At 41.0% G+C, this 24,334-nt stretch overlaps 1 protein-coding gene across 19 annotated transcripts in view; it reads right to left on the minus strand.

Annotated features, from left to right (window-relative positions):
• Positions 1–24,334, minus strand: part of VPS13B (vacuolar protein sorting 13 homolog B) — a 921,736-nt gene that overhangs the window by 696,768 nt on the left and 200,634 nt on the right. For 18 of the 19 annotated variants that reach the window (XM_038388370.2, XM_038388367.2, XM_038388371.2 and 15 more), the window contains exon 16: positions 19,965–20,089. In XM_038388370.2, the coding sequence (XP_038244298.1) occupies positions 19,965–20,089 (125 nt within the window). Of the gene's footprint in view, positions 1–4,531; positions 4,939–19,964; positions 20,090–24,334 lie in introns of those variants that run through there. The other variant, XM_043507546.1, reaches the window with a different exon arrangement.

The following is a 24,334-nucleotide window of genomic DNA, read 5'->3' on the forward strand; positions in this document are numbered from 1 at the left end:
TGCTCTGCTTCCACCACTGCCGGTGAGTGTGGGGGGATCCCTTCCCCCAAGTGACACGGCTGGCACCAGGATGAGGGAAGCGAAGCGGGCTGCTCCCAAGCCCTCGCTAATCCTGCATGCCACTCTGGGACTGCAGGGCCCCCAAAATGGCCCCTCCATAGCTCCTGCCTCCCAGACCCTGAGGCGGGGAGCCCCTGACCGCCCCGAGTTCCTCTGCCCCTTATCCAACCACTCAGCCCCGGCCCGGCCTGGCACCCTTAACACGCTGCTCAGAGCAGTATGTCGGAGCTTTACCACATTGTATGCAAACCCGCGTTATATCAAGTCGTGTTATATCGGGGTAGAGGTGTAATTCAAACACTGATTTCTTTGATCCTCCATTTAAACTGATAAAAACTTCAGAACAAAGTCATTTATATTGCCAACACCATAATTTGAAACCTTAAATTTATCATCTTTTAAGCAAGAATTATTAGATAATCCAATCAATGACTATACAATGTGTTATTTAATTAATAAGGAATACCAAAACTCTGAAGAGAAAAATAATCCAATGATGACTAACAAATGTTTTTAAAATACTGAATTCCGGTCACTATGATATGCCATGCAAGTTATGGCCCCATTTTCTTCTTATAGGAGGAAATTCTATCTTCTAGAGATAAATGATGCATCTTTTTACTCTTGAGGCACTAAATTACTACAGTGATGAGTGCTACAGAAATGCCAGTAAAACAAATGAAATAAAAATATAAAACTAACAAATGCAATAAAAATTTATTACTTTGTTTCATTAATAAACCTCAAGTGTGACCCATTAGAGGTCACCTCTAATTACTTTATAAAGTTTTGCATAACTGAGTGAGTGGCATCTCATTTTGGTCTCTCAAATGGGTGAAATTTCAAGGAGTACCACTAATTTTTCCAATCTGACCTCTATAAAGCATGCTAGTCAGATAATTCATCATAATGGGGAAACCACTAAATTATGGTATTCACAAACCAGTGTTTTTCTGTTTAATGTAAAGGTAGAAGAGTCTGGCTGGGTAATAATGAAGTTTCATTTCTGTTTAGAATAAATCTAGAATAAGTTTAGAATAAGTCTAAAGTGTGGAATTCTAAAATTAAGAATATAACATTGATAAAAGTGTTAAATAGCACAGGGCCAAGAACCAATCCCGGTGGGCCCGCATCAGAAACACACCCACTTGAAGATGATTCCAAATTTACGATTACATTTTGAGTCCTGTCACTTAGACAGCTTTTAATCCATTTAACGTTTGCCGTGTGAATTTTGTATGTTCTAGTTTTTTTAATCAAAATGTCACACAATACTACCAGTTGTGAATGACAGCAGCTGGCTAAAGCCATTAAAGCTAAAAAAACCCATTTCCTCATAGTATTTATAAATATTATATTGTAGCATTATGCTCCTGGATGAGAACTTAAAAGTTAAACTGATTAAAAACTGACTAGACACAAAAGTGAAACTAAATAATCCATCTTTATCTTCCAAGCTCAGGAGATGGAATAAGTAAACACAGTAGGAAGTATTATAGATTTCTAAAATTCTTTCCATTTTAACAATCATAACTTCACACACACACACACACACACACACACACACACACACACACACACATATCAACTCTTGCATGGGAAACAGAACAGGAATTGGCAGGTCAAAGGAAAAAAAAGTAAAGCATATTATTTTAAAAAGTAAATGTATATTAACTTTTAAGTCTGCCAAAATATTATGCATAATTTAAGACTGTGAACTCCCTCCCTATCCCAAGTTTTGTAGTTAATCTCTCAATTTTAATCATTTATTCTTACAACACTTTGGAAATTTTTAGATTACAGAGGTGGAGCTTCAATTTAGTTTGCCTCCTGCCCCCAAAGACTGAAGATGATGGGCCTTTGGACACGCCCTGAAACAAGCATATGGGAAGCCATGGGTCCTCTCAGAAGACTCTTGAGATAAAGGGGAGGACCTGTGTACTGGGATTAGGACTGGTGGCTTTGTAGGAGCCAACATAGGACTAGGGGAAAAGGGTCAGGTAGGCAGGAAGCGGCCCCGGATAAGAACTACCTTGCTGGCTGGGGCAAAGATAGGGGTTCCCTGGGGAGGAGCACCTGGGAGAGGGGGTGGAAATCCAAGCATTTCATCATCTCATTATGAGCTCTCAATCAGGCCACAAGCCCAGTGTCTTCATCTCCCCCCTTGCCCGGAGACAGTGGAGCAGGAGAACGCAGAAAGTGGTGGAAAGCTGCAGAGCCAGAATGCTCACACAACTGATTCCAGCCTGACTTGAGGAGAGTTGGGAGTGGGGAGGAATAGGCTCCCATCATTTCCCCCTCTTCCAGGTTTCTAATGTAAGGGGAGGCATCAAATGAAGTCCTTTAAGGAGAGAAGATTGGGAAGGTCTGGGGGTGAAGATAGGTGTCAAAATAACATGCTGAAGGCATATCAATATATGAAAAAGTAGTTAAGCTGAAAGGCTTGCAGAGGAGGGTGTAAGGGTGGAGAAAATACTTGGAAGATGAGAGTGGGTGGTGAGTGTGTACTTTGGAAGAGGAAGTGAGGGTTAGGAAAAATTAAATTTCTTTGTGGAGATAGAAGGGGATGGTGGCTGTGGAATGAAATGCTGATGACGGGAAGGGGAAGAGAATTAAATGCTGGAGTCCAACTCTTTCCTTCCTTTGCTGTTCTCTCTATTCTATTTTTGCACGCCAGTTCTCTTCTCAGTTCTAAGTACCCCTATGAAAATATATTGTGACAGGGTCAGGCCGGATAGCTACAGGAGAGTAAAAGAAGGCAGATATATTAGTCCATGGTTAAGTAGGTCCCTTTTCCCTGGATAAGGTAACAGGGAAGGTTCCAGAACAATCAGGAATCTTCTGGAGACAATTAAGACAGACAGGCTGATTAGAACACCTGCAGCCAATCAAGAAGCTGTTAGAATCAATTAAGGCAGGCTAATCGGGGCACCTGGGTTTAAAAAGGAGCTCACTTCAGTTTGTGGTGTGCATGTAAGGAGCTGGGAGCAAGAGGCACTAGGAGCTGAGAGTGAGAACACAGACTGTTGGAGGACTGAAGAGTACAAGCATTATCAGACACCAGGAGGAAGGTCCTATGGTGAAGATAAGGAAGGTGTTGGGAGGAGGCCATGGAGAAATAGCCTACAGAGTTGTAGCTGTTGCACAGCTGTTCCAGGAAGCACTCTAGACAGCTGCATTTCATAGGGCCCTGGGCTGGAACCCGGAGTAGAGGGCAGGCTCAGGTTCCCCCCAAATCTCCCAGCTCCTTGTCAGACACAGGAGGAGTTGACCTGGACTGTGGGTTCACAAAAACGGCCAAACTGCGGGCTGCCGTGAAGCTCCAAGGCGAGCAAATCCACCAATAAGCGCAAGACCCACCAAGGTAGAGGAGGAACTTTGTCACAATATTTAAATGTATGCAAAACAAGCAAATTTAAATAAATTTGCTCCTCTGGTGCTTTTTGCTTTAAAGATGTTGGCATGTATGAGGTTACCATTACCATCACTGCTGCTGACTGAAAGGGACTCATAGACGGGATTTTTTTTTCTAAGGTAGGGACTTGGCTATGGACTAAGACACTGGTTTCATTTCTATTTCTGAAGATTCACAAGATACACAACTCTTTAGGCGACAATCCAAAGTCTATATTAGAAACTTTTGCTAGCAGAATAATGTTGATCGGGGTGAGATTTTTCTTTTACAATTCTATATCAGCATAACCCTAATGTAGAAACAGTTCTACAAGTATAGAAGTGCTTTCACTGATACAGTTTATTTCACTTTGGAAACTATCGAACTATAGTGGGAAACTTTTGCCAGCATAAACTCCATCTCCACATTTTGCATATGCCATATACCAGCAAACCTTTTCTAGTGTAGACTGAGCCTATGAAATCATCACTAGAAAAGATCTGAGGAGAAAGAATAAGAAGAGTAGTGTTAGTATGTGTGTGTGGGGGGGGGGTGTTAAAGTCCAGCTGAAACATTGAACTGATGGAGATGTTACAGTTCATGTTTAAGTTCCATGAATATGCATTGTGTAAGTAGCAAAACAAGTGTGAAGGCTGTAAAGGAAGGATTATATTGGCAGTCCCATTACTTCATAACTTTGTTTAAAAATATTTTCAAGTATTTCAGGTACTATTCAAAGTGTCTTGTTTGTATTAAATGTAAATAATTGTATACTAGTAAATGTGTTCCATTTCTCTCCAACAGCTACACTAGCCCTTAGTGGAAACTATATTTTAGATTTAAATGAAATGACCCTGGGTTTGTCACCATATAATGCTTCCTAAAAAATACTAAAATCTTTGAAAGCAGTTTCTAAACACACACAAAAAGATTTTGCAGACATTTAAGGGGAAAAAAGTTGGGGTTAGTTTTGGCCTACTAACTTTGAAAGTGTCCTGTTACTATTATTTAAACATTAAATAGTTCCACAAACCCTGGTGAGTCTCAAGACCATCAAAATAATCAGATACAGACACATTTTAAAAGATACTGTCAGTATAATAAAATGTCACAGAATAACATTCTCCCACTGCAACATAAATGCAAAATCAAAGCCAAGACATTTATGGAAAATACATATTGGAACATAACTGATATACTTCTTTTCAAAGCAAGAGCCTTTCAGTCTGACACAGTATTCCAGTATAACAACTTCATTTCTGTTAAGCCAAATGACTTCAGTATATTGGAGACTGCAAAGAATGCATTTTAAGCACTCAGCAAGATGTAATTCCATAAGTAACTAGAAAAAGAGGTTGAAATCCTGATATTGACTTCAGTGAGACCAGGATTTCATCCATACAATTTTTTCATATGCAACTGCACACCTTAAAAGATTGACCGAAGAACACACTTGTGCTTCAGCCAACTGGAAACCATCTTATCTGAAAAAGAAAAAAGTTGGCAAAGTACTGAAGTTATATTTAATGCATATAAATAACCCAGATAGCCACTTCTTTAGCCACTAGAATGTGCTTTGTCTTATATAAATATTAAGTACTTTACCTAAATTCTTATAAAAGTTAATACCACCTCATATTAAAAAATAATCCTAAAATACATCTTCATAAAAACATTTGCAAATTCTTTGACTTACGAAAGAAATACCAAAACCATGTTAGGCAAATATGTTTTCTAGATCGTTGTTTCTTACAGAATGTTTACTGTTCTACTGAACACCTTATTTGGAAATCTTTGTGCCATTTTAAACATTCAGGAAAGGAACAATTCCCTATCTTCACAACTCTGCTTCCCTGACTTCGTCAAACAAACAAAAACAAATGGCTGTAAATTCTCATGCTTCATTTCAAGCCAGAAAATAGAGTGCATGGGTGTTGTTGGGGGAGTAAGTTTGAGAGAAATTGGTTGAGACGTTTCTGAATTACATAGTAATGAAAATCCAAGGCATTTAAAATAGTATAAAAAAAATGTCAAAACCAGCTTGGATTCAGAACTTTCAAAACTTCTCATGTAATTTTGCCTTCCATCCCTTCTTAACTGACTGGTTAACTGACAACAGATTTATAATGAATTTTTTAAAGAATATGTACATAACATAAATGATGAGGTGGGAGACAAAACTTACAATATATGTATATTGTAGGGCTGTTGATTAATTGCAATTAACTCACATGATTAACAAAATTAATAGCAATTTAAAAAATTAATCATGATTAATCGCAGTTTTAATTGCGCTGTTAAACAATAGAATGCCAATTGAAATGTATTAAATATTTTGGATGTTTTTCTACATTTTCATAAATATTGTATTTTGTGTTGTAATTGAAATAAATGTGTATATTATTTTTGAGTATAAATATTTGCACTTTAAAAATGATCAATAGAAATAATATTTTTAATTCACCTCATACAAGTACTGTAGTGCAATCTCTATCATGAAAGTGCAATTTCCAAATGTAGATTTTTTTTGTTACATAACTGCACTCAAAAACAAACCAATGTAAAACTTTAGAGCCTACAAGTCCACTCAGTCCTACTTCTTGTTCAGCCAATTGCTAAGACAAAGAAGTTTGTTTACAGTTACAGGAGATAATGCTGCCCTCTTCTTTTTAACAGTGCCACCAGAAAGTGAGAACAGGCATTTGCATGGGACTTTTGTAGCCGGCATTGCAAGGTATTTTACGTGTCAGATGTGCTAAACATTTGTATGCCCCTTCATGCTTCGGCCACCATTCCAGAGGACATGCTTCCATGCTGATGATACTCATTAAAAAAAATGTGTTAATAAAATTTGTGACTGAACACTTGGAGAGAATTGTATATCCCCTGCTCTGTTTTATATGGCAGAATGCATGTATTTCACATTATAGCAGTCTCGGATGATGACCCAGCACATGTTGTTCATTTTAAGAACACTTTCACTGCAGATTTGACAAAATGCAAAGAATGTACTCATGTCCCCCAGAATGGTCGTTGAGGCATGAAGGGACATATGAATCTTTAGCGCACATGGCCTGTAAATATCTTGCGATGCCGGCTACAACAGTGCCATGCAAATGCCTGTTCTAACTTTCAGGTGACATTGTAAACAAGAAGCGTGAAGCATTATCTTCTGCAAATGTAAACAAACTTGTTTCTTTGAGCGATTGGCTGAACAAGAAGTAGGACTGAGTGGACTTACAAGCTCTAAAATTTTACGTTTTATTTTTGAATGCAGTTATTTTGTATATAATTCTACGTTTGTAAGTTCAACTTTCATGACAAAGAGATTGCACTACAGTACTTGTATTAGGTGAATTGAAAAATACTAATTCTTTTCAGAGTAGCAGCCGTGTTAGTCTGTATTCGCAAAAAGAAAAGGAGTACTTGTGGCACCTTAGAGACTAAAATTTATTTGAGCATAAGCTTTCGTGAGCTACAGCTCACTTCATCCGATGAAGTGAGCTGTAGCTCACGAAAGCTTATGCTCTAATAAATTTGTTAGTCTCTAAGGTGCCACAAGTACTCCTTTTCTTTTTACTAATTCTTTTGTGTTTTTTTACAGTGCAAATACTTGTAATCAAAAATAAAGTGAGCACTCTATACTTTGTATTCTATGTTGTAATTGAAATCTATTTGAAAATGTAGAAAAAATCCAAAAATATTTAAATAGATGGAACTCAATTATTGTTTAACAGTGTGATTAATCGCAATTTTTTAAATTGCTTGACAGCCCTAGTATATTGTAAATTCTACAGGCTTACCCTGAGAAAACATTTATTGCAGAAATGTTCCTGCAACCCATCCATGACATGCAAGAGAAGCCCACCTTTGATTTTAGGGGAAAAAATAAGGGGGTTTATGCACTAATCAAAGTAATCCTCCTATGTACTTTCCAATAGGTATAATCTTTAAGTGCCAGAATAGGTTCCCTGGCTGTCTAGCAAATTCAAAGTCCCTTCTTGGTTAGTGGAAGAATAGGATGACAATTTCAAATTTTCCCTTTACCTCTTTTCTATATCCTTTGTGTGAACTGCTTGAAAGCTGGCAGAGTCTTCTCTGCCCAGGACGTTATTCCCATTTCCAGGGAAAAAAAATGAACTCTGATTACTCACTAGTTTTGGAAGGGCTATAAACACTCATGCCTCAATCATAAGCCAATCTCTAAGGGGAAGTAAAAGGAAACTTCCCCTGTGAGCACCATAGTTTCTTGGCACCTTCCACTGAAGCACCTACCTACCTTAGGAGCCATAGTTGTGGCTTAGGGTTTTTTTGTTCAGACATGAGTGAACTAAATGGATATGTACTCTCAGATGTTGGGAACTTTCTTCCAAGTATGCTACTCATCCTTGCTTCCATACCGATAATGGGTCTGGAGTGAATACTGGGTTGGTAGTCAGCGTGTTTGTACTTAGCTGCCCACAAAGGGACAATTGGATGTGATATGAGAACAACTTCTCATTTTACATTCCATGAGGTGTGTGATTCCATGTCATCAGAAGGAAATCCTGCAGGCACTTTTAAAAAACCCACTCAGAGGAAGAAGCCAATGAATGACACCAGCAATCCTAGTCACTGAAGATAATTTGGTAAATATGACCACTGCCAGGAAATGCCTTGATGCAAAAAAGTTTAGGACCTTTGCAAATTTTTACCATTGTGGTAACATGCAAATACCTCAACTGTAGAAGATGCTTGCTAAATGCCGTAGGAGCCTAAAAGCCTGCCTGCTTGCTCCCCCAGGATGTCTAGCACCCAAGTAAGTACAGTCAAAGTCACCTACTTGCACTCAGGGCTTTAATCAGTAAATCAGGACCATATTGAACATAAGAAGGGATTTATCTCCACATCCTCTGCCCTCCTCCCCAGTAACACCATGATGATACAGGTTTCTGGGAAGTAGAGTCCTCAGTATACCTCTGTTCTGGTCACCGATTATTTACATTTTACGTGGAGCCAGTCTGTGACGAGGGAAAGGGGAGGAGAGAGAGACCACTTTCCGCTTTTCAGACTCAGACCCTTTCCCTGACAAAACAAGGGTTTATGGATGATGACCAGAAGGCACAAATCCCATTCTTCTGCTGCCTGAAGCTGAGCCCCATTCCCTGGTAGAGCAAAAGTCCCCGGGTTGAAAGCCAGACAGGCACAATTCCCATTACACTGCAACCTGAGGAAGAGTTTCACAGGACAGTGACAGAATCCTCTGCATTCCCAAACATGCTGCAGGGTGGGAGGGGATGGTGAGCTTGGTACAGAGCACTGCAAGAACTTCTCTGGGGTACGTCTAGACTGCAAAGAAAAATCCACAGCATCGAGTCTCAGAGTCCAGGTCAACTGACTCAGGCTCAAGCTGTTGGGCTTCAAAATAGCAAGGTAGATGTTTAAGCTTGAGCTGGAGACTGGGCTCCATCCAAGATCTTTGGGTTTCAGAGTCCAGGCTCCAGTCTGAGTCCAAACACCGACACTGCTATTTTTAAGCCTAACAGCCCAAGCCCTGGGAGCCCAAGTCAACTGATCTGGGCCCTGAGACTCAATGCCATGGGTTTTTCATTGTAGTGTAGACATACTCTCTTTGTAGGAGAGGCCCCAACAAACACTCCCTTAGGTAAAGGAGAAGGGGGTTAACCACTGGTTTTCACCCCACTTGCTCATTAATCACACTAATTATTGCATTACCAAGGTGATGGCTGCTTTTACTTTTCTGGGACCTAGAGTCTCTAGGGTTTACAAGACTTACACCCGAACATCATGAGAATTCCCTGATGTACAGTGAGAAGGAAAGGGAGTTGTGTAGCAGCCCTACTTCTTTCCCCAGGAAGCTGAGGACCCGCTGCAGTATCTGGGGGTTGGGTTTTTGATCCTCTTCAAGGATTTTTCCCCTCTGGTCCAGGTCTGTTGTAGGATTTGCTCCTTGAGCTGGCTGGATAGTGTCTGCCGCATCCTTAGACACTCTCTCCCAAATCATAAGAAGCTCCTGATCAGGCTTCTCTGTGTTGTAGTCATGGCTTCTCAGGACAGGGAGGGAACCCAACATGTCCGTCCATCAGAGCTCTGTGCACTGGCAGTGCAAGGTCATCTGGCTGTGAACAGTCAGAATATAATTTGCCTTCTATAGAGCCTGTAAATGTTGCCCCCCACAGGGAACACTGCTTAGAATTAGCCTGGTGTTTGCAGGACTGCTCTGCCATGCATGAGTGGGGACAGAGGAAGCCCAGAACAGAAGCACTGTAGTAACAGATCCGGGTGATCGAAACCACCAGGCTGCCTGATACCCAATCCAGGAGAAGGAAACAGAAGAAAAATTATAAATCACTACAGCATGAAAACAAATACAAATAAAGTTATAAAACAAAATGATTGGGACAAATTGAACTGGCAATTTGTTCCATCAACAGAGGCAGAAAATCTAGTGGCCCAAGCAGCAAAGCGAGGCTTAGTCCAGGAGTCTCCCAGCAACAACATTGGACTGCCTCTGATTTGCACAGGTGCAGGGCATTAACCCATTAGTGACAAATGAGGAGAGAAGTTGTGCAACAGAACTTGTCATACCCTTGTTCCTTAATTTCTTTAACATTCCAACTGTATTAACACATGCTCCCAGGTCCTACTGAGCTTCTTGAACATGATACCCTCAGAACTAGAGCTCCAGACAGGATACAAGCAAAGTAGATCCACTTCTTCCCTGATGTATTATGCTGCAGCATAATACCCTTTTCTACAACCTTAATTACAAACCTTGGCAACATCAGCAAAGACTTTGAGTTGACATATGCACACAGACTGAGTGTGCTTAAGGGGGAAACATGAGATCATATTGTTTCCTTAAAGACAGAAGGAAGTTCATTGAGAGGATTCTGGGTCAATCACTGGAAATGTGCTGTGTGGTACATTTGGGTACGTTTAAGAGATATATCCTGTAATATAGGGCTTGTCTATACAGAGTTTTAGTACCTACTGAAGCAGTATGCAAAGCACACTACAGAACTTTTAGTCTGCAACAGCAGGATCCACATGCACAATTAGTGCAAACCTCCTGGAGCAACCCATCTTATCACAAACTAACTTGCTGTATAGACATATCCTTTTATTTCCTTACTTTATAGGGTTTGCATTGGCCAAGCAACCTTATCTCCCTCAGGATTTGGAACTGAAGCAGGTCTCCAAGCATTTATGAAATCCTGTCCCTCAGAATCAGGAGGCTTTGTTCTTAAGTTTTCCTGAAGCAGCACTATTTAGAGTCTATTTTGTCATTCTTTTTTAGCCCTTGGGATAAAGGATGGAACAATGTCTGGAGGAATGGCTTCCCCCCAGCAGGTCATGCACCAAGCATGGGTGTCCCAGGAAAAGAACACAGCAGGAGCAGAGGCAGAACTCTTGAATCGCAGTTTCTTTGCTTTTTGTTCCTCCTTAGCAGAACCAAGGACCCATGCCAGGGCAACGCAATCCTCTCAGACAAAAGAAGAAATACATGAAACACAACACTAAACTAACACTAACTTGGACTGCACTAACTAGATGTAGCTAAAATAGAGTGAATTAACAAACAAATGTTCCAAAAAAGACAGTGTGAACCCAGAGAAGCTCCTCGTCCATTTACTACCACAGCTGGAAGGAACTGAGATAGCTCATTCAACCTGTCCTCTTTTATGTTCTCGCCCTCCAGACATTCAGATTTCCCAGGGGAGTAAACAGGCAGTTTGAGGACATTCAAACTGACACTGCTTCATGCCGTTTGCATTAGTCCAAGCTGCACTGATGGTGCATCCTAAGCACGGGAAAGTGCAAAGGAGAAAATAATGATATAAATGACATATAAGCTGGACCAAAATCTACCTCATAAAATATATAGATGAAACATTTGTGTATCAGCCCAAATATTTAAAACAAAAAACAGAATTCTCTTAGGAATCTAATCTTTAGTACCACAGAAACCTTAACAAATATTCATCTACAGAACAACAAAGTGCTACTCTACTGGTGATACTGCGTTACAATACTAAACTGTCCTACACCCAATTACCTCATCTGCTGAAAAATAAATTCTAGCCAAAAGAAAAATGAAAAAACAGTTAATTCCTCTCAAGATTTCTGTTTTGTATTAAGTAGTATTATTAGTCAGAATGTCTTTCGAGCCATATTCTGCTAATTTTTTAGTTGCTTTTAAACGTCTGCCTAGAAGGTTTGAAAGCTGTTTAATAGTCTGGAATGCAACACTACATGAATTAGTTGTAAAACACAAATATTAACATTGTATTTTGTAGGTTACTGCCACTGTGAACAATGACACAAGATATTTTTAACTTTAATTATAAAATTAAGTTACATATGCAGGAATTTAAAATATAGTCAGAAACACACTGAACTAATTGCTCTGAGCGAATCTCTTGGCATTAAGCCGATGTATTCATTTGTACTAAAACACCAAATTAGTAAACAAAAACAAATATCACTTGTTTAAATGATAAAAATAGTTGCCAGCATCTTTATGGGAGATGGGGGGAGAACTAATTTACTTTCATTTATCAAATGTTACCTAGGTTCCTCCACTATACTTTAAAAATGTAAATATAGCAAAATACAGCATATATTGTATATAGTTAGTGTACAGTTTGGAATTTTTATTTTGAACCAAGAAAAATGAAAGCTATTCTCTTGATTTATGTCAGAAATAAAGTTGAGATTTTCGCTGCTAACTGAAAACATACTACCTAAGGGATTCCGTAACAGTTCATAAAATGTCTTTGTTTTTAAAAGCTCTGGTCTGTGGTATATATTTTCTCCCAAGAAATAGAAGAACATATGTAGCATCAGATGTGTGTACTTTAAGAAATTCTGGAATGTGAAATCTAAAAATCCAAATAAAGCAGGTGGTATAATTTTGAAGGGAAAAAAAACGAGTTGAAGCTTAATGACATTACCAGGTTATTCTACCAGACTAATTCTCACTCAGTGCATGACTTCAATGAGCTCTCAGTCCTCATGCTGATTTCGATTTAGTTCAAGTGCTATTTGATGCATTTCATCTGGAGTTTTATTCACTTCAAACTACACTTCATTTAAGCAGGCTGCTGCTGTACCCATTTATTTTTTCTACTTTATTACCCTCAAATTGGTGTTGCTTGGTTTAGATAAATTGTTTGCATAAGTTAGTTTTATCTTATTAAGATTGTGAAATACATTTATATTTTTTAAAAAATCTACAAAAGCATTATACCCTGAAAACAAATGATCAAACTCACTATTAAAATAATTTAGAAATGTAGTTAGCTATAGATGCTATTCAGGTTATAAATCCTATTCCCAAATGTTGATATATACTTTCTCATTTTAAGACAGCACCATTTTTTTGTTTAAATTATGAGTTTTCTTTTTTGTTGATGGTCTATTGAGTTGTTTTTTCTGCCTGGAGAATTTATCATGTTACATCACATAAAGTAACCTACAGTTTACAAATAAAAAAAAAAAAGAATGATAGAAGAAAGCATAATATGCACAGAGACATACATTGTTAAACACTAATAGGTAGCTTGCCTACTGACAGATTTTCATCGCCGACATCTTTAAAAGAATTAGATCATTTTAAAATTTCATTTTGCACATGTACACAAACTTTTCAAAATAATGTAAAACCAAAATTTATATTTAGGTTTTAAACATCTAATTCATTTTTACAAGCTAATACTTGTTAACAAGTACAACCAACTAACGTTGAGTGAAAAAAGTTTGTTTTTCCTAATCTTAACAACTAAAGTACTCTTCACCAGTGTTGACAATTTACATCACTTCTAAATTACCATAATAAAGTCAGTATTTCATCAGCAAAATGAAAGATCAGCACACTATTTCACATAAAGTATTAGGTGTTTTTGTGAAGTATCAATGAAAAATATGACCAACAAAAATTAATCTACCACCACCTGGTGGTGTACTGACTGTGTTAAAATATTATTATCCATTAAGATAACATAGTGCAGCTATCAGTAGTAAAAAACTTAGTATATTCCAGTGTAGCATTATATATAAATCTAGTCTATTTGCATAGTTCATAAATATTAACAGGACAAAAATATAATTTTTCCATTAATGTATATAAAATATTAAATATGAGGACAATATTTTTTAACATGCTCTCTTTTCTTCTCTCTGATTTCTGCTTCTTTTTTAATAATATTCCTCAAGGAAAAGACTTTAATTCAATATAAGTAAAAATGTATATATTATATTTAGAACCAAAGGGAAAACCCAAAAACATTTCTACTATGATATGCAAAATGCCATATTTAATTGAAAATACTTTTTAAAAACAAAAATAATTTTTTCTACAGCATACTATTTTACAGGCAAGACCTAATTGGTGGAGCTAGGTTGTAGATTATTTCCCTACTTTGTTTCAAACCCTGAGTTTGGTTGATTCTGATTGAAGTGAGACCAGAGCTCTTCAATTAAACACATTAAATGTGTCAGTTGACATCAACTCTTGGTATTCATTCAAGAAAAAATGGGAAGAAGTTACTCACCTTGTGCAGTAACTATGTTTTTTCAAGATGTGTCCTCGTATGGGTGGTCCACAGTAGGTGTGTGCGTGCGCACTGCAATGTCGATCAGAGAAGTTCAGTAGCAGTCCATACCGCCCAAGAAAGTGTGGTTCCCCACCTGCCACAAGGCTAGTCAGCGTGCATGGGCAGTTCTCCCTCAGTTCCTTCTCTACCACAGAGTCAACCAATAGAACTCTGAAGCAGAAGGGAGCACTCATAGGGGGACACATCTCAAAGAACCATCGTTACTGCACAAGGTTAAATGAAACTATTCCCCCACCATGTCCATGCTACAAACACAGACTCAGGTCTGAACCACATCCTCCAAACACTGCAGGCTTAACTGCACAAAGTTACTTCTTCCTGTAGAGTCCTACTGGTGCTCCACTGAAGGTGACTCCCGAGCAGTACCCACCGCTGGAGTCTGGAACTTCAGAGTTCAGTCTGACACAGATGCAAGTACTGAGGCCCCAAATTGAACGTCTGAAGCCGAATCACTTGGGGAAGGGAGTGGGGAGCCCACCCTCTACTCCGGGCTCCAGCCCAGTGACCCTAATAGTAGCAGCTATGGTAGCTGACTTTTTGGAAATAGGACATGTACAATTCCCTAGGCCACTTCCCCACAGCAGCCCCCACTCAATATATCCATCTCTGGAGGCGGTGGCCAAATGGGCAAGTATGCGGTGGAATCAAGGGGTGGTCATGCAGACCCTAGACCAACATTTCAAAATTGTTGTTTATTCCCCGATGGATGGGAGATGGTTGCTTGAGCTTGATTTTGTCTGCGCTTAGGGGGTCTAGCATGATTCCTAGTTATGTCATATGGTTTGGGTTGAGGCCGATAATACTGTTGTGTGCGTGGTCTTTGGTAGGGTTGGTATTGTTGTCTCCTCGGAAGAGATGGGTGAATGCCCAGGGTGCACACTGTCGCTCTAGAATCTTTCATGGTGTGAAGGAGTTCATCCGTTTTTGTGGAAAAAAAGTTTATCTTTATCAAAGGGGAGGTCCTCCACTTTGGTCTGCAGACCTTTAGGGATGCCTAATACAGAAAGCCATGAAGATCTGCACATAACCACAGCAGTTGCAGTACTATGGGCTGCTGCGTCCGCCGTGTCTAGAGATGCTTGTAGGCCTGTTCTGGAAATCAGTTGGCCCTTAATCAGGATTGATTTGAAGTCTGCTCTCCTATCCTCTGGAATGTAGGAGGCAAATTCAAAAAGTTTATTGTAATTATCGAAGTCATAGCTGGCGAGGAGGGCAGAATAGTTCACAATTCTGAATTGTAGAGTGGACGATGAATAAACCTTGTGACCCAAGACAAATCAAGGTGTTTAAGGTCCTTGTCTTGAAGGATGGGCCAATATTGTGGCTGTTATATCCGTTGTACAACTGCATCCATGACAAGAGAGTTTGGTTGTGGATGAGAAAATAGAAAGTCAGCGTCCTTAGCAGGAACATAGTATTTACGTTCGGCCTTTTTGCAAGTTGGTAATAAAGAAGCTGGAGTTTGCCAGTGTGTGTCAGCTGGTTACAGGAGTGTTTCGTTTATGGAGAGCGCAATCTCTGAGGGCATAGATTGTTGAAGGATTCTGAGGAGTCTGTGTTGTCTCCTGAACCTCTTCTAAGGGTATGTTTTCACTGAGTGCCACACTCCTTAAAAGTTCTTGAAATTGTTTACAGTCGTCAATGTTCTGAGGAGGCGGAGGGAAGAGGGCTCCATCTAGAGCTGATGGAGAGTTAGGGGTCGTTGAGTCAGGATAGAATGGTGCATTCTAGAAGTGGACAGAGCTGGGATCGAGGCACAGAAGGAGGTAGTGGTTTGGTGGAAGAGGTTTGAGGATGAGTGGTAGGAGGATGTGGCCAGGAGCACCACTGAGGCCAAGGCATAGAGTAGGAGAACCCAGGTGCCGCCCACGGGGAGGGCGAAGTAGGGAAACTGAGGCTGGTGGCTGTGAGCCATGACCTGATGTGGAAGAGGTTCCGGTGGAGGAGGAGAGGAAGGTGGGGACAACTCCACCTGCTGATGTATATGGAGTTCGCTGTCAGTAAAGGTAGCCAGTTCAGGTGGGGAGAGCAGCTGTTCAAAAAGTGAGCCCTGTGTATCCAGGAGCAAGGAGTTAGGCTCAGGTGGCACTGAGAGGTCACAATGAGTGAGAAACTATTGCTCCTGCTCCCTGGGCTGCGCTGAGCCTGCTCTGTGCTTTAGTGCGTTATCAAGTGAAAGTGAAAGTGTCAGCGGTGCCACAGAGCGCTTGGAGGTGCCCTGCAGGGGATCCGCTGCTGGTGCGAGGGTGGAAGGCAGACTCGGTGCAGACGTTCTTCTCGGCACCGGGGTAGAGTGCCCTGTTGATACCACATCTATTTCCTGTGCCGCAGAAACCTTCCCGGTGCGGGAGGTCGGGTCTCTGCCTCTGCACTCTGCAGGAGCTGCAGCTGAGGCATTAGAAAAGACGGATGCGCCTGCCTTTGGTGCTGTCAGCACAGAGGGTAAGGATCTTGCTGGAGACCATTTACCCTTGTTAAAGTCTCTCCTTTGACAGACTTTATCCTACCCTCCTAGCATCTGCTCCAAAGAGGGTGAAGCAATGCTCCCATCTGGTTCGGATCTGGCCGGGAAGCGTGTGGGAGTGGGTTTAACTTTCCCCATCTCTGAAAGCGGCTGCAGGGATTTTTCCATTAGAAGCATTTTAAGCGGCAAGTCCCTGTCACGCCGAGCTCTTGACTTGAGGCTCGTATAGTGGAGGCACTTTGCTGGGATGTGAGTTTCCCTAAGGCACTTCACACAATGTGAGTGCCCATCCGACAGTGGCATGGAGTCCTGACAGGAAACACACTTTTTGAATCCTGAAGCCCCTGGTATTATGAATTAGAAATGGCAGGGGAGAGTGTCTCAGGGGGAGACAAGCCTAAGTAACCACCTATGTAACTATACTAAAGGAAGGGAAACAACTGGGATGTAACTAATAACTATTTCTATGTTCTTTGTTACTGTTTCCTACAGAGACCAGGGAAGAAAAGTAGCACTGCCCCAAGTCCCACCTTCAGCCGAGGATGGTTGAGAAGATACCAACTGACTGCGTGCATCCCGACCAGGCACTGATACCGAAAATCTCCGATTAACAGCGCCAGGACACACCAACACGTAGAGTGGAGCACCCACAAGGGACAGCACTCGAAGAAGAACCGCCAGTTACAGGTAATTAACCTCCATTTCTTCTTTGAGTGCTGGTCCCTATGTGTGTTCTAGATGTGTGTGACTGATAAGCAATATTTAAACAGGAGGGGAGGAGCAAGGATACAGTTGGTATAGGTGGTTGTAATATTGCAGATCCTACAGTTCTCCAGAGGCAGCGTGAACTAATGTGTAATGCTTCATGAATGTAAGGATGGAGCTCCAGGTGGCCACCCTACATATACCTCTTGAAGAGATGCTCTTGAGGCTGCTTGTGCCCTAGTGGAATGGACTCTTATCCCATCCAGGGAAGGAATATATACTAACTGGTAACACAGAATGATGCAGCCAGAGATCCGCTTAGAGTGTCACTGAGCAGATAATGCTTGCCCTCATAACTGTCCCACTGTAGCGATAAACAGTCTTTGTGATTTTTGTACTGCTTTTCTCCTTTGCAGGTAGAATGCCAGAACTCATCTAATGCCAAGAGAGTGAAGTCTTCTCTCATTAGAAGCATGAAGTTTTGGGAAGAATACAGGACAGGTTGACTTATGTGAAACTCAGAAATTACTTTAGGAATGAATTTCGGGGGGGAAGGCATATTAAAAATAGTGTATGGCGGGTCAGGTGTTCCCAGTTCACTCACCTTTCTGGCTGATGTGATTGCAACTCAAAAGGCAATCTTCATGGAAAGGTAAGTCATAGAACATGTGGCCAGTGGTTCAAATGGTGGTCTGGTAAACACTGACAGCATAAGGTTCAGGTTCCATTGCAGTGCAGATTTCACCACCAGTAGGAATGTCCTAAGAAGGAACTTCAGGAATCTAATTATTGTTGGGTGAGTAAAAACAGAATATCCCTCTACTAGAGGGAAGGCACTGATGGCTGCTAGATGGATCTGCAAGTAACTAGTGGAAAGCCTTGAAGTTTTCAAGGACAGGAGATAATCTAAAATAGCAAGGATATCTGCAGAGTCTGGAGATAATTGATTATGTTCTGCCTAGATAGAGAAATGCCTCTATTTAGTCAGAAAAGATTTTCCGATCAAATCTTTCCTACTTTGATTGAGAAAAGACTACATGAGCATGAACCTTTGAATATGAACATTCTAGGTCTGTTGCCCCTGTGAATACTAGATCAAGAAGGGCAGCTGGGTTGGAATGTCTGATCTTTCCGTTCTTCTGAGTTAGTAAATCTGGGGAGTGATGGATACTGATGGAAGGATGGGCTGACTTTGCAGAAGGTCCAGAAACCAGAACTGTATGGATCAGCTGGCTGCTATGAGAATGACCTGAGCTATGTCATAGTAAATCTTCCACAGAACTTGTGGTAGCAGATAGATGGGAGGAAAGGCATATGTGAGCTGGCCTGTCCCGGATAACAGAAGGGTTTTCCCCCTGAAGACATTGCCAAGAGCTGACCTGGAGCAGTAAACGGTTTACTACATATTCATTTGGGATGAGAACAGATCCCAAGAAGGTGTTCCCCACTGCGTGTATCATTCAGGACAAAATTGTACATCTCCCACTCATTCTCTGTGGAGAAGTGCCTGCTGAGATTATCTTCTAGAGAATCCTGTGCACCTGGCAGGCATTCAGCCAAAACAGTTGTTTCTGATGAACCAATTCCATAAATTCAATGCTTCAGAGAAGGGATTTTGCTCCAACTTGTTTATGTAAAAGAGCTGTCATGCTGTCTGACATTATTTGAACGTGGCAGGATCCTAGTGGGAGTCCAAATTACTTGTGTGGTGTCATTGTCTAGGTGGGCTGCCCAATAAGGGATGCCTCTGTGACACGAAAAGAATTCCCACATGTACTTGTTCAGGGTTCATCCACGAGGCAAGGTGACTATTGTTATTCTCGTGTTTATGTGGTCTCTGTTTGCTGGGTAAATGGACCAGAGTCAGGTTTGTAGGCAATGTAGGTGAATTCTGGCAAACACTGTTATGCAAGTATACGATGCCATGTAGCTTTGCAGGAAAAGCCTTGATAGAGTTTGTAGTCTGAATGAGACTTGTCTTATCAAATTGTTCACAGTCTCGAATATTTCTGTAGGGAGGCAGACCCTTGCTGAGGTCAAACCTAGGGTCACTCCTATAAAGTCCATAGTCCTTGTGGGAGTCAATGCTGACTATTCTTTGTCGACACAGATTCCGAAGGCTGCCAGAAGGCGGAGCAAAAAGAGTCACCAGTTGGACCTCCTGACTAGAGTGACCTACTTCGACATCTACAGACTCATGATTCCAACTCAGGCCATGCAGCAACAAGAAAGAACTGGAGAAGGATTGATCCATACTGCTCCCTATGCCCTTGGTTTGGAGTACGAGGGGAGCAACTGCGTGGGCTCAGACCAATGGACACTTTGCTAGAAATCTTTGATCTCAGGTGATTGGTGCACATGCATATCCCATGTGTAAAATACACAAAGGGACCAGCACTCAAAGAAGAACTGGTCCATAAGACTTCCATTAGTTTTAAAAGCAAAACATTTGCTATAGGCTTTTGTAGCTTGTTCCTTTACTTCATTCAAACAAAAAAAAGGGCCTACAACACTAATTAACAGCTACATCCTCATCTAAATTTTATTACGGATAACAGACTTTATATGATAATATATTCTACAATAAACACAAAGGCCTTGAAGCAAATATGGTACTATACTCAATAAAATTCCATTTATCTTTAACCTATGTCAATAAGCATAACACAAAAATGAATTGAAAGATTATCTGTTACTGTTTCATATTGTAAGTAATACTCACCAATATTTGGGAAACTTAAGCTGTTTGCCATAAATAGCAGTACTAAAAGAGGGGATAATTGGAGTAGGTAAGCAGTACGATCCTCTAACGTCCAAAGAGGTCAATCCTGCCTGAAAACCAAATATCTGAAACAAGAAAAAAGGTCAAGTTATATCTTGATATAAGATTTAACTAGCATAAGATTAGATCTACCAATTTCAATTTTCTTTACAATAACTGTACACTAAACTCTTTCTAGTTTTCAATCCAACTCCCCAAAATTTCAATTTGGTAAAATTAAACTAAACAAACAAAATAATTATGGATTATAATTAGAGAATACTTTCCCAGCACATACTAATAACCTGAAAATTTCTCATGTCCAAGTTCTCTTCAAAAAAAAAAAAAAAGTGTAAGTGTTTTACTTTAAGAGAAATATATCTGTTGAAAAAAATACTTAAAATTTATTTTAATTCACCCATTAAGATTTAAACATCATCCCATATGCTTCCTTACAATAGCATATTGTTATTTATTACTTTTATTATCATAGCAGTTAGGAGCCCTAATCATAGACCACGGTCCCATTGTTGTAGGTACTGCACAAACACAAATAAACAGTCCCAGAATAGCTGACAATCTAAGTACAAGACAAGAAACAACAAATGGATACAGACAGACAGGGAATACAAAGAAATAATGAGACAATATTGGTCAGCATGATAGGCTGTGTTCTCAGCACACCAGCAACCAAGCTGTTGTAATTTTTTTTGTAGGTACCACAGAAAAGTAGAGTTTGAAGGAAGGATTTGAAGGAAGAAAGCACAAATGAGCCTATTTGAAAATTTAACAAATGGGCATAGAGGCTGGCATCATGGGCCAACCTGAAGTGGGAGTCAACTTTTCTATACTGAATGAGAGAGTGTAGGTCAGGTGGAGGTAGATTGGGAAGGGCCTTGAAAGTGAAGACAAGTAGCTCATGTTTGATACACTACAGAAGAGGGGATCAGTGGAGGAATACAAAGAGAGGGATGACATTTTCAAAGCAAGAGCCAGGAAAATGACCTTTGCAGCAGCATACTGAATAGGTATGAATAGGAAAGACTTAATTTGTCAAGGTGCAGTGCCTGTGGACGGGGCAGCACGCAAAGCTGCCTGGCCTTGCCTCCATGCAGGAGCTGGAGGGGGGACATGCCGCTGCTTACGGGAGCTGCTTGAGGTAAGCACCACCCTGAGCCTGCACCCCTGACCCCCTCCAACACCGCAACCTCCTGCCCAAGCCCTGATCCCCCTCCAAAATCCTCAATCCCACCCTCCTGCACCCCAGAGATGGCACACTCAGCCAAAGCGCTCATCCCCTCCTGCACCCCAATCCCCAATTTCGTGAGTATTCATGGCCTGCCATACAATTTCCATACCCAGATGTGGCCCTTGGGTCAAAAAGTTTGCCCACCCCTGCCTTAGGGGGACGGAGGAAGATTAAGAGTTCTGTTTTAGCTATGCTGATCTTGACCTGACAGTTACATATCCATGAGGAAACATCAGACAGGCAGGCTGAGATTTTAGTTTGGACAGAAGGACATAGGTCTGGAATAGAGACCGAGATCTGTGAATCATCAGCATAGAGATGGCAGCTGAACTTATGTTCGTGGATGAGATTATCTAAAGAGACTAAGGACAGAGCCCTGTGGAACGCCCATAGAAAGATGGAGGAAAGATATTGGAGATGCTCTGAAGGACATGTAGAAGGAGTGATTAGAGAGGTAGGAGAACCAGGAGAAGACACAGTCACAGAAGCCAAGGGAGAATAAGATTTCTAGAAGCAGAACATGGTCAACTGTGTTGAAGGTGGCTTACAGGTTATGAAGGATGAAGGTGGAAGAGTAATGTTTCCAAGCTTTGGCTAGGATGAGGTCAACAGAGACTTTGACAACAGCAGTTTCAGTTGAGTGGAAGGAAGACTGAAGAGAGTCTAGGATGAAAATGGACGAGAGGAACTCCAGACAGCAGTTGTAGACAGTGTTCTCAATTAACATAGAAATGAAAGTGGGGAAGTAGTTAGACAGGCAAGTGGGATCAAGGATTTAAGATGGAAGAGACAAAAGCATGTTTTGTATTGCAAGTGAAAAGAGCTACAGGAAAGTGAGAGGTTAAGCAGAAAGTAAGGGAGGAAGATAAAAGAGGGCATGAGGTATATCAGGAGATAAGATGCATGAGGCCACTGGGGCAAGTGGAGAGATTAGAGAGGAAGAGAAAATGAGAAATTTCTGCATCTGTGTCAGCGAGTGTCATAAATATAAAGGGAAGGGAACAACCTTCCGCTAACACTCACGAATGGACTCACAGGGAAGCAGGGCTGGGGAATTTTGAGGGGAGACTGGGTGAGGAAAGTGGTCAGTGGAAACATGTGACTAAAAGAACCAGGCAGAGGAAAAGACGGGCTAGTGAAGGAGAAATAGAGCTTAGGAACAGGTTTGCAGACTTGGAAAATGAAGAAGGGGCTCAGCAGGTACTTGTTGAAGGTGGAAGGGTAAGGAAAAAGAGAAGAGAGGTTAGTCCTATAGGAAAAGCAGAAGAGTCAAGGGAGACTACACCAAATATGAGCCCCAGGAGGATTCAGGATGGGTTGAAGAGGATTATAAAGGAAAATAGGAATGGAAAGAACTTGCAGCCAGAGGGAACAGGGGAGAGACTGGAGAATAGCACAGTCACCAGGAAAAGGCAGGTCTATGTGATCGGGGACTCTTTATTGAGAAGAATAGACAGGCCTGTAACTAGAGCTGATCCTGAGAATAGAAGGGTGTGCTGTCTTCCGGGTGCTAAGATATGGGATGTAGACCTGAGGTTGAAAAGGATCCTAAAGGGAGCGGGAAAGAATCCCCTAATTATCCTTCATGTGGGAACAAATGATACGGCTAGATTCTCGCTGGAAAGTATTAAGGGAGACTATGCTAGGCTGGGGAAGACGCTTAAGGAAATTGAGGCTCAGGTGATCTTTAGCGGGATCCTTCCTGTTCCTAGAGAAGGGCAACAAAGGTGTGACAAGATTATGACTGTCAACAGATGGCTTAGGCAGTGGTGCTATAAGGAGGGCTTTGGGATGTATGGCCACTGGGAGGCATTCACGGACAGAGGACAGTTCTCTCGGGATGGACTTCATCTGAGTAGGGAAGGAAATAGACTTCTAGGATCGAGGCTGGCACAACTGATAAAGAGAGCTTTAAACTAGGAATTAGGGGGAGATGGATGGGAGATGTCCAGGAAATCTCCACGCCAGATTTTAGTATTGAGAGGGAAGAAGACCAAGTAAGAAAGGATACAGCCGTGGGTAGGAGAATGTATATAAGGAGCGAGGGTGGTGTGGATACTAGTCTAATAGGTCATACTGGCTGTAGAATGACTGTGCCTAATAGGGTACAAAATGTGAGCGAGGCCAAACAGCAAAAATTAAGATGTTTATACACCAATGCGAGGAGCCTAGGTAACAAAATGGAGGAACTAGAGCTACTGGTGCAGGAAGTGAAACCAGATATTACAGGGATAACAGAAACATGGTGGAATAGTAGTCATGACTGGACTACAGGTACTGAAGGGTATGTGCTCTTTAGAAAAGACAGAAACAAAGGTAAAGGGGGTGGAGTAGCATTGTATATCAACGATGAGATAGAATGTAAAGAAATAAGAATCGATGCAATGGATAAGACAGAGTCCGTCTGGGCAAAAATTACATTGGGGAAGATAACTAGTAAAGCCTCTCCTACGATAGTGCTTGGGGTGTGCTATAGACCTCCGGGATCTAATTTGGATATGGATAGAGCCCTTTTTAATGTCTTTAATAAAGTAAATACTAATGGAAACTGCGTGATCATGGGAGACTTTTACTTCCCAGATATAGACTGGAGGACCAGTGCTAGTAATAATAATAGGGCTCAGATTTTCCTAGATGCGATAGCTGATGGATTCCTTCATCAAGTAGTTGCTGAACCGACTAAAGGGGATGCCATTTTAGATTTAATTTTGGTGAGTAGCGAGGACCTCATAGAAGAAATGGTTGTAGGGGACAATCTTGGCTCAAGTGATCATGAGCTAATTCAGTTCAAACTAAAGGGAAGGATTAACAAAAATAAATCTGCAACTAGGGTTTTTGATTTCAAAAGGGCTGATTTTCAAAAATTAAGGAAATTAGTTAGGGAAGTGGATTGGACTGAAGAAGGCACTGGTGATACCTCACTTGGAATACTATGTGCAGTTCTGGTCTCCCATGTTTAAAAAGGATGAATTCAAACTGGAGCGGGTACAGAGAAGGGCTACTAGGATGATCCGAAGAATGGAAAACTTGTCTTATGAAAGGAGACTCAAGGAGTTTGGCTTGTTTAGCCTAACTAAAAGAA

The sequence above is a fragment of the Dermochelys coriacea genome, chromosome 2 (assembly GCF_009764565.3).
Source record: "Dermochelys coriacea isolate rDerCor1 chromosome 2, rDerCor1.pri.v4, whole genome shotgun sequence".
NCBI classification, from domain to species: Eukaryota; Metazoa; Chordata; order Testudines; family Dermochelyidae; genus Dermochelys; species Dermochelys coriacea.